The following is an 11,262-nucleotide window of genomic DNA, read 5'->3' as shown; positions in this document are numbered from 1 at the left end:
TTTGGGAAAGCATGACAAAATCACGCGTCGATCGGTGTAATTAATGTTAATTTTTAATTTAATTTTTCTACTTTTAGTTAGCTTATCCAACGCCCTGGGAGCGTTCGTTAGCTTTTGTGAAAGAAATATTTCACCGTACAATATTTTAGGAGCGGGATAATTGTAATCAAAATAATACATTGATTTGAGTTGTTGAGCTAATTTCTTTTCTAATAAAAAAAAACATTAATTATTCCATTTTTGTAATTTCTCAATTTCATTTATCTTTTTGGGACTTTTGGCCCACATTAATTTCCAAATAGGTGGCATCACACAATAATAATAAATGAAATATTTTTTGTATTTACAAATATAAATAAACAAAGCATCCAATATAGTATCCACCAACCCACTAGTATCCTTCTAGCCCACTCTCTCCTCCTACTCTAATGGAATCCATATATTTCTGAACTTTCTGCTACACAAAAAAAAATCACTGCCCATTTCTCATTTGGGCAAAACAAATTCACCCATCTTTCTAATTCTCTCTGTTTTTGCAAAAAGATCAAATCTTAATCAATGGAGCGCGCAAGAAAGGTTGCTGGCAGAGCACTTTTGCGGCGGTTGCACCACCATCACCGCCCCAACAACCACCACAACAAGGTGGTTGATTCAATCTCCTCTGCAAGGTATGTTTCAACAATGGCTCCACCACCTCCTCCTTCATCTTCTTCTAGATTCTTCTCGAAGAACAATGAATTAGGAAATGTGGGGTTTGGAAGATTGCCTCAAACTCGATCTATTTCTGTAGAAGCATTGAAACCCAGTGATAGTTTTGCTAGGAGACATAATTCAATAACCCCAGATGAAGAAATTAAAATGGCTAAATTTTGTGGGTTTGATAATACTGATGCTTTAATTGATGCAACTGTGCCTAAATCAATAAGGATCCAATCAATGAAGTATTCAAAATTTGATGAGGGTTTAACTGAGTCTCAAATGATTGATCATATGAAGGAATTGGCATCAAAGAATAAGATTTTTAAGTCATTTATTGGGATGGGGTATTATGATACATTTGTACCACCTGTGATTTTGAGGAATATAATGGAAAATCCTGCTTGGTATACTCAGTATACACCTTATCAAGCTGAGATTTCTCAGGGTCGGTTAGAGTCATTGTTGAACTATCAAACTATGGTTACTGATCTTACTGGTTTGCCTATGTCGAATGCCTCATTGCTTGATGAGGGTACGGCTGCAGCTGAGGCGATGGCTATGTGTAACAATATATTGAAAGGGAAGAGGAAAACATTTATCACTGCTAATAACTGTCATCCACAGACTATTGATATCTGTAAGACTCGAGCTGATGGTTTTGAGCTTAAGGTCGTGACAGCGGATCTTAAGGATATTGATTACTCGTCTGGGGATGTTTGTGGTGTGCTTGTGCAGTATCCTGGTACTGAGGGGGAGGTTTTGGACTATGGAGAGTTTATTAAGAAGGCGCATGCTAGTGGGGTTAAGGTGGTTATGGCTACTGATCTTTTGGCTTTGACAATGTTGAAGCCACCAGGTGAATTGGGGGCTGATATTGTTGTTGGGTCAGCTCAGAGATTTGGAGTGCCTATGGGTTATGGAGGTCCTCATGCTGCTTTCTTGGCCACCTCTCAAGAGTACAAGAGGTTGATGCCAGGAAGAATTATCGGTGTTAGTGTTGATTCGTCTGGCAAGTCTGCTCTTCGTATGGCAATGCAGACAAGGGAGCAACACATTAGGAGAGACAAGGCTACTAGCAACATCTGTACTGCTCAGGTATAGAGCTTCTCTTACATAGTTTGTAGAGTTGGATAAATTATGTTGTCTGTCCTGAATTGTGAAGCAGTTTGTTTATTTATTTATTTTTAAATATTTGTGTGTTTGTGTGTGTGTGTGTGTTTTGACAGGTTATTTATCTGTGCTCAATTCAACTTAAATATCACAGTTGGGCTGCTTGTGTTGAGCTATTATATTTTTCTTGTGTTATATTCTCTCTTGCTTGCCTGACTGTACTGTGTTGATAGTTTGAGGATGAAAATAAGGGCCTGCTCCCCTTTTATTCCTGCTTTGAGGAGGATGTTCTAGGGGAATCAAGAAGTTTTGTTTTGCAACTCTTGAGATGTGCTATGTTTCTTTCTTATTTTTTCTGGCTGTTTTTGTTTTAGTGATCTTCACAATCATAAGACATGTTTATGTAATTATATATCTGTTGATTTTATTGGTTCTGCTGTGGTTAAATGAGCTTTATTTCCTATTATGAAGGCTTTGCTGGCCAACATGGCTGCTATGTATTGTGTCTATCATGGACCTGAAGGTCTTAAAACCATTGCCCAAAGGGTGCATGGTCTTGCTGGCACATTAGCAGCTGGGTTGAAAAAACTTGGGACAGTAGAAGTTCAGGGACTGCCTTTCTTTGACACAGTAAAGATCAAGTGTGCTGATGCCAAAGCACTTGCTGATGAAGCTTGTAAGCATGAGATGAATTTGCGTGTTGTGGACAACAACACGGTGAGTTTGATTTCTTATAAAAACTACGCCACAGTATTGTATATGAATCATGTTCCTTCTTATATTGAATGTTGCCTTTTGACTCTCAGGTCACTGTTGCTTTTGATGAAACAACAACTTTGGAAGACGTTGATAAACTGTTCAAAGTTTTTGCTGGTGGCAAGGCTGTGAGTTTCTCTAATTTACACTGATAGATTGATGAAATTCACAATAACACACAATACTTGAAAGTGTGATGAATTTATTTTTCATCATAATCTTGATTATCTGTCAGGTACCTTTTACTGCTGCATCTATTGCTCCAGAAGTGGAGAATGCCATCCCTGCTAACCTTGTGAGGGAGAGCCCATATTTGACTCACCCAATCTTTAACTCGTATGGAATCTCTTCACTAAGTTCACTATGAAATAGTTATGTGTTTGATGTTGTATTCTGATTTCTGAATGCAATTATTTGTATTAGATACCACACGGAGCATGAGCTACTGAGATACCTTTATAAATTACAGTCAAAGGATCTGTCACTATGCCACAGTATGATTCCACTGGGATCTTGTACAATGAAGTTGAATGCCACAACTGAAATGATGCCAGTTACATGGCCTGAATTCGCAAGTATGCATCCTTTTGCCCCAACAGAACAGGCTCAAGGATATCAGGTACAAGAAATAACATCTGTTGCTAGTATTCATTATTTAGACTTTATTAACTTATTATTCTGGAAATGCGCCTTACACTTTCTATTGGGTCTATCTGCTCTTTATTATATATAGGAAATGTTCCAAAATTTGGGTGATTTACTGTGCACCATTACTGGATTCGACTCTTTCTCTCTGCAACCTAATGCTGGTGCGTCTGGAGAGTATGCAGGGTTGATGGTTATCCGAGCTTACCATATGGTATGATAATTATAGACTAGCTCATTTGGTATGTATTTCACATGTAATATTGAGATGACTTACTCGAATGGATAGAATAGGGGATATGACCATGCAAGGCTGTTGGTTTTAGGAGGACTGCAATGTAAACATATGTCACCTTTACTCTTTGAGGGTTTTTGCAAGTGTGTAGAGCTTTCCATTTCCACTATTCCACTACAGTATATGTATATCTTAGGCATAACTTTTTTAGTTAGCTGGAACATATTGTTTTGCTGTCATGTAGTCTGGGAACTTAAATTTAACTTACTTTTTCTGTTTTTCCAAATTATCATCCATAACTTGCTATTACAACACCCACTTAAGTATTTTGATTGATATGTAAAATTTTGTTTTTCATTTTAGTCCAGGGGAGATCATCATCGTAATGTGTGCATCATACCTGTCTCTGCTCATGGAACAAATCCTGCAAGTGCAGCTATGTGTGGTATGAAAATTGTCTCTATTGGAACTGATGCTAAGGGAAATATTAACATTGAAGAAGTGAGAAAGGCTGCTGAAAAACACAAGGACAATTTGTCTGCCCTTATGGTATGATCCACTGTGACCTACATCACTAATGGTCATATTATAGTAACATTTTGAATATATATATGATATGCCTTTCGGTGGTTGAATTTTCTTCTGTCATGCAGGTTACATATCCTTCAACTCATGGTGTCTACGAAGAAGGAATTGATGAGATCTGCAAGATAATTCACGACAATGGAGGTCAAGTATACATGGATGGTGCCAACATGAATGCACAGGTAAATTGATTAATTGATTGCCTTTGACTTCTTAGGTCTAGTTGCTAATTTGATTGTTACTGATAATATAATTTGCTGACCTCAATCATGGATTTGATGCCTTTTGGGATTAAAATTAAAGCTTGTCTTCTGTATCTTACACTTTGATAATTTTATGTGTTTTTCTGCCAGCATTGTCAGAGACTTAAACAGCTATAACATGGGTGTGTTTCGTAGAAAGTAAATAACAGGGTTTCCGTTAAAAAAGTTTAAATGAGTAAAAACCAGTAAGTTATCACAAAATTATATGCGAATCAGTAAGAATGAGATGTAAAAAAAAAACAAGGCCTTAGTGTAAAATGGAACACTTGTGCCAAAAAAATTAAGCTATCATTAGTTTTTCCTTTTCTCTACTACCTCACTTTGTCATTTGCTTATACCAAATGTAACTGATAGGAAGAGAGAATGATTTTAATTATGCAGGTATATGGTAATCAGTTAGTTATGGCTGTTCATTCACAGGCATTGATTGTTTTTGTGATACGTTGTAGTTTTAATAAGTTTGCTTTCTTTGACGTTTTTTTTAGCATGTTCTGCTTTCTATCTGGAATTATGTTTGCAACTATATCAGTATAAGACTCGATAATTGATGACATGTATCACTTTTCCCAGGTTGGTCTCACAAGCCCAGGATTCATTGGAGCAGATGTTTGTCATCTCAACCTACACAAAACATTTTGCATTCCTCATGGTGGAGGTGGTCCTGGTATGGGCCCCATTGGTGTAAAGAAACACTTGGCACCATTTTTGCCATCGCACCCTGTGGTATGAACTCTCATTTGAACTTAATGCATGATTATTGTGCTTATATTAACCTCCCCTTTTGCATAAGTATATAATACAGTTGTATAAACGGTAAATGTTACCATGAGAAATTATTTTTACCTACTGATTCTATAGTGTGATGGCCATGTTTGACTCGAACTGATGTTATCATTTTTCTTAGATGTAAATTTTATTTCAGAAAAAGGCAAAACATCAGTGCATGCAGTAAGCCATTAGCTAATTCTCCCATAGAATCAAATAATCAAAGGATCAGCTATTTAACTCTGATAGCACCTCAAGAGTCAAGACCCATTGTCCAATGCCCACCATCCCATCTTACTTTGCATCATTTTTAGCCCATAAATCAGAAAATTTATTTGATTTGATTACATTGAGCGAATCTTACATCTTAAAAATCGAAGCCAAGTTTCTTAGCTTTAGACGCGTAATTCCCAAAGGAACTTGTGCTATATGGCAGGCAATATATGCTGAACAGAAATTTTTAACGTTAATACATCACCTAAAATCTCCTCTTCATTTGAGTCCTTTATCTCCACCATATAGCTGATGTAATAGATGCTGTCCATTATAAAGTTGTAAATTTGAGATATGTTCATGTTATAATGGTCCCAAATTTTTGTATTCAAACTATGCAGCAAAACTTCTGAAGTTCTGATATTTGTTTTGTTGAAGGTTGGCACTGGTGGAATTCCTGCCCCAGAGAAATTAGAGCCGCTAGGTACCATCTCTGCTGCACCCTGGGGATCTGCTCTAATTTTACCAATTTCATACACATATATTGCTATGATGGGATCAAATGGCATAACTGAAGCATCTAAGCAAGCTATCCTGAATGCGAACTACATGGCAAAGCGTTTGGAGGTATGTGTTCTTGACGTCCTTTGTTTTTCATAAATTCTAAGCTAACAATGCAATGACCATTAAATCTGACATTCATGTAAATTTGTTTGAACCCTTTTGTTAAAGATAGCATGAAAGCTGTATAACAATATTAGAATATGTAATTATGATATTGCTAACTTTATTGGTCTCTACAGAACCATTATCCAGTCCTTTTCCGTGGTGTCAATGGAACATGCGCTCACGAATTTATCATTGATTTGAGAGGCTTCAAGGTAATTCTTCTGATGTAATTACTCTAGTTATCACTTTGGTTAAACTCCATGCTTCTATGGTTAAATGTTACTTCCATTGCAGAACACTGCTGGTATAGAGGCTGAGGATGTTGCCAAGCGTCTAATTGACTATGGATTCCATGGTCCTACAATGTCGTGGCCAGTTCCTGGCACACTCATGATTGAACCCACTGAAAGTGAAAGCAAGGTATTTGCCTTAATTGATTTAATCCTGCTAGTCACTCTTTTCTCTGATATTCTCACGTATGTGATTAATGTTTTTGTATTATTGCTTCAACAGGCAGAATTAGACAGGTTCTGTGATGCACTAATTTCCATTAGAGAAGAAATTGCTGAGATTGAGAATGGAAAAGCCGATGTCCACAACAATGTCCTCAAGGTAAAACATTAATCTTTCTTCTGATCAAAATATGTTTGTCCTTTTGATGTTCACTTATATCAGTTTCTTGTAAAACCATTTCTAGCATTTTAGCCTATACTGCAGATTTACAGCTTTGACTAGCATAGTAGATTTATAAGTTTCAGGGAATATAAGTTCCAGTAAGGCTATCTAGGTTCAATTCACTGTAATAATTAATTTTAACAAGTTCAGATGAATTCCAACCAGTTTAGAAAGTTCCAAATCAGATCGATAAGAGTCTTTCAGGTGGAAGAGTGAAGCTTGCCTATGTGAGATAATGAATTGGCTACTATTTATGCAGGGAGCACCACACCCACCCTCCATGCTCATGGCAGACTCGTGGACCAAGCCATACACTCGGGATTATGCTGCATACCCTGCTGAATGGCTGCGCGCTGCCAAGTTTTGGCCAACTACTGGTATGCTTCCAATATCCCATCTCTGGTATCTAAAAATGTACCTAACCATTTCTATCTCTCATTATTAAACTGGAACTTTTCTTGTGGTTGGTTTCAGCGCGTGTGGACAATGTGTATGGTGATCGGAACTTGGTCTGCACTCTTCTCCCAGCAAATCACTATGAAGAAGAGAAGGCTGCTACTGCTTAAACCCTTCAACCTTCTGGCTTAGTTGCCGAAGATTTCATTCTTACATAGTGTTGTTGTATATACAATACATTCTCCCATTCGAAATGTGAGGTGGTTAGCCTTCTTATAGGCGCTCTCATATACTCATTTCATCTGCAGGGATACATTCCCTCCCTCCCTCCCTCCCTCTCTCTCCCCCTCTCTTCTTAAAGAAAATGAAGAAAAAAGGAACGTCTTTCTTATATTCTTCTTTATAGTTCAGTAACTTCTTACATTTTCTCTTTTTCGCTTTCTCCCAAGGTCCATGTATACATATAGAATTATGAAAATGGTGAGGACATGATAAATTGAAAATGGAGGAAGTTTTACTACTCAATTTCTCAAAAAATGTTCATAATTTAGAAGTTTAGAGCTTATATTATGATGCCATATTTCAGATCTTTACTTCAAAGCTCAAACTGTGGGAGTAATGGTCACCTTAATAGGTTGTAGTAATTCTTAATAAGACCATAACCCTGCAGTTTTGTGCCCGGTTTTCGCTGTGTGGGATATGAGCCTATGTCATCCTTTAACCTGTCCTCTGCTCAGCTAGACAGTGATCTTGCCTACTGCAACTACGGAATTCTTTTTGTATCTAAAATTAGAAGTTGTTCTCTTCAACTTTTACACTTGTTACATAGTACATATCCTTACCATAATAATTAAATCAATCGGTGCTCAAAAAAAAAAAAAAAAAAAAAAAAACAAAACGATAGATTGATACTAAAATCAAAATTTTTAATGCTTGTTTACTTAATGTTAAATATTTTTTAATTGCATGTCAATACAAATCATGAAAATTACATATTTCACAAGTATAAATCAAGACAAATACAACAAAAACTAAATTGATAGTTTCTATTTTTTTACATAAGTGTAAAGCTACGGTCAAAATTAAGCCTTATGTGTATCATACTAGTTTAGAAAAATTCAAACTAGATTACACTAAATAAAATCATACCAGTTTTCAAAAAAAAAAAAAAAAAAAAAAAAAAAAAATACCAATACATCTTATTTTAGGCGTAAAGAAATGTTCAAAATACTCCGTAGTTACTGAATGACATATAATACCTTCATTTCTATATACTGTAATAAGATGTATTTCTATATGAGTTTGTTGGACAAAGTATATCATTTTCCATATTGGTTAATTAAACTTTAAGCTTTGAATTACGTAGTGGTTTTGCACCTATTAATAAATTTCAAAAACAGACTGCATTGAAGTAGTAAAGAGATGAAAATTCCATTACTGGAGGATAGTTGTGAGCTTGTGATATGTTTTAATGTAGTTCGATTAAAGTGACTCCAACAGGGAGGGGACTGGAACATAATGTCCCCATTCAAAACTGATCTTCGAATTCGGATTATCCCAAAGGGTGAACCGGGTGGACCAAAAAAAAAAAAAAAAAAAAAAATTCCTCCAATAAATGTGGCCTTGTAATAAGGAAATAACATCAGGCCCAGCCTTGTAAGCATGCAAATATGCAATAGCCCAAGTAGCAGTTTTGATTTTAACATTGTAGTGTCCACACTGTACAAGTCTACAGTATATAACTATATAAAATATAGAAATAGTCAAATAGATAGATAGATAGATGAAGAATTTTTAAGATTTCAGAAAGAAAAAAGAAAAAAAAAACATTTTCCAAATATATCACTTTATAGTGGTTTAATGATTAATGTTTGGGTATAATAAGCATTCACTTAAATTATTAGGTTTTCAGAAAACAAAAAATTAAACATTTTCCTAAAATATATTACTTTATAATGATTTAGTGATTAATGTTTGGGTATAATAAGCATTCACTTAATTAAGTGATGGAGAGTAAAACGTAACACAATAATTAAAATCGACTTTTATGCAACAATGAGTATTTGTTAGTTTGTTATGTGTAGGTATTGTTTGGTTCGTCTCAATGAGTATCAATATAGAAAAATCAAATTAATACTCGTTATAATTACTTATACAGTAATACATAATTAGCTATATTTATGGTTATAATTTTGTATTGACAAATGTGCAGAATGAAAACGGAAACACTTTTTAGAAACAAAGGGAGCATAAGTGTTTAGTTAGTAGTTTAGTACCAACCAGGTCTATAAATAAATTTATAATTACATTAAATATTATATTAATAAAATCATTTTAGTTATCTTAATATTACAATGCCAGCATCAAAAAATATATATACTCGCCTACTTGGTAAATATTTTAATGTGTCTCCTAAGGTAACAATTAACCCGTGATTTTTCATCCTTTCTCAATCCCCATCCTATTATGTTTTTTTCTCACATCGGTATCGACATTCTCACACCACGCTGGTAGTTATAATAATACAGTGAAAACTAGTGGTAGGGACAATCAATCTCAGTGTAGGTGAGGTGGGTTGTGGCTGGGGTTATTTTTGAGATTATGGTGTGGTGTACTGGTGTGGGTGGCTAGGCCAGGTTGGGTAAAAATGATATTATTTACTTATATTTCAGACCTCAACTTAAATTAAATTAAATTACCCTTACACCTTATAATATTAACCTTATCTAGGCACGGCCTTAAGGGTCTGTTCTCTTCAGCTTATTTTCACTTCACTTCAGCTCTAATAAGTTCAGTTCATTTCTTAATTTCCTTCTCTCATAAAATATTCAGTTCAGTTCGATTCAACTCAGTTCCAATAAGTTCAGTTCAATTCAGTAAATCAGAACAGGTCCTAAATTAACTTAAGATTTATTATTATATATTCTTATAGTTTATACAATCTACAAATCTAAGGTGACAAGCATGCAAAGTAACAAAAACCCTGAAATATCCCTCAAATAGAGGGAGGCCTAACCGCCTATGGCAAACAATTAACATGCAAAACCACCTTGCACCACATGAAGTAGACTAGCTACCCCAAAATCAGGCTGCAATTGGCAGTGATGGCAGCAAATAAAAATCAGCATATTCAACAATGTACTCAACTGAACACGCAGAATAATACGCTGAAACACGGTTTGTTACTTACTATTCTTAGATTTAACAATTGGGATGTTTCCAAAAATAGACATATATACATAATCGTATGTAATTGGTTGATAACGTTACTTCTTGTTGCCATAAAAGAAAGCTAAGTTAACCACATGCATGCTACAGTTTAAATTTGACAACTTGGCTAGTACGTTTTTGATAGCAACTTTACCTTGAGCTTCACATTACAGCCAAGAATTATATAGGAAAGTCAATATTTGCCAACTCAACCACAACTTGTATCATCAACTTCTAGTGTTAAGTTGTATTGTATATATTCATACGGTTTGTCAAAAAATAGTTGTATTCATACGGGTATTTCGTATGCTTTATTTTAATCCACACCCTTCGTATTTGAAATGTAATACAAAAAGTAATTTTACATATTATATAATTAATAAATTACACTAATTTGAGAAGAATTACTAAAAAAATCGAGAATAAGTAATTTTTTGGTTGTTGGGTAAAAAAAAATGAGTCTAATTTCTTCGGAAATAATATTTCAATCTTTTTTAATTCTTTGTTTTATTCTCATAAGATAATTATATAATTATTGAAAATTGATTAATAATAACCCGGTTTTACTGTAAACAATTTGTGCATTGTACGAACCAAAAAAACTAGTTTTTAACATGAATAATAAAACCAAACAAATTAAAAATGCAATGCATTTATATCATATTGTAAAATATCTACTATATTTCATGATGCATTTAGTTAGATCATTATATTTTAAAATTATATTATACTAATTTATTTTTTGATGCATAATAAAACCAAACAAATTAAAAATAAAATACTAATTATATTATACTAATAATTATATATTATGTTATATTCGAATTATTCAATAACCAGATTTACTAATACTATTTTTTATAACTAGTACAGTAGTATTTTGATGGAAGTTGAAAGTTTAAAACTTCACCAATTATTGTAATAAAAATATATGCATATAGATCTATCATATCTTGAATAAAACTATTTTTTAGGTATGAAGATAACTTTTTCTTTTTGGAGGGCACGAAGAAACCCTTCTAAATTAAGAATAAATTAACA

The 11,262-nt window shown here is 34.3% G+C and overlaps 1 protein-coding gene across 1 annotated transcript; it reads left to right on the top strand.

The window, feature by feature from the left end:
• Positions 1-384: 384 nt before the first annotated feature.
• Positions 385-7,421, top strand: LOC145591449 (glycine dehydrogenase (decarboxylating), mitochondrial-like). Its single transcript, XM_081647905.1, has 15 exons — positions 385-1,794; positions 2,281-2,526; positions 2,616-2,693; positions 2,801-2,901; positions 2,989-3,184; positions 3,299-3,424; positions 3,809-3,994; positions 4,099-4,212; positions 4,864-5,016; positions 5,710-5,898; positions 6,075-6,152; positions 6,235-6,360; positions 6,454-6,552; positions 6,875-6,992; positions 7,090-7,421. The coding sequence occupies exons 1-15, from the start codon at positions 559-561 to the stop codon at positions 7,179-7,181; spliced, it is 3,138 nt and encodes a 1,045-aa protein (XP_081504031.1). The 5' UTR covers positions 385-558; the 3' UTR covers positions 7,182-7,421.
• Positions 7,422-11,262: the final 3,841 nt, after the last annotated feature.

This window comes from Chenopodium album, chromosome 18, assembly GCF_948465745.1.
Source record: "Chenopodium album chromosome 18, dcCheAlbu1.1, whole genome shotgun sequence".
Classification (NCBI taxonomy): Eukaryota; Viridiplantae; Streptophyta; class Magnoliopsida; order Caryophyllales; family Amaranthaceae; genus Chenopodium; species Chenopodium album.
This window is presented reverse-complemented; position numbering and strand designations above follow the sequence as displayed.

Coding starts and splice junctions, on each gene's coding strand:
- LOC145591449 (XM_081647905.1), top strand. CDS start 559: ATGGAGCGCGCAAGAAAGGTTGCTGGCAGAGCACTTTTGCGGCGGTTG. Junction 2,902..2,988: donor ACTCACCCAATCTTTAACTC/GTATGGAATCTC, acceptor TATTTGTATTAG/ATACCACACGGAGCATGAGC. Junction 6,993..7,089: donor CAAGTTTTGGCCAACTACTG/GTATGCTTCCAA, acceptor GGTTGGTTTCAG/CGCGTGTGGACAATGTGTAT.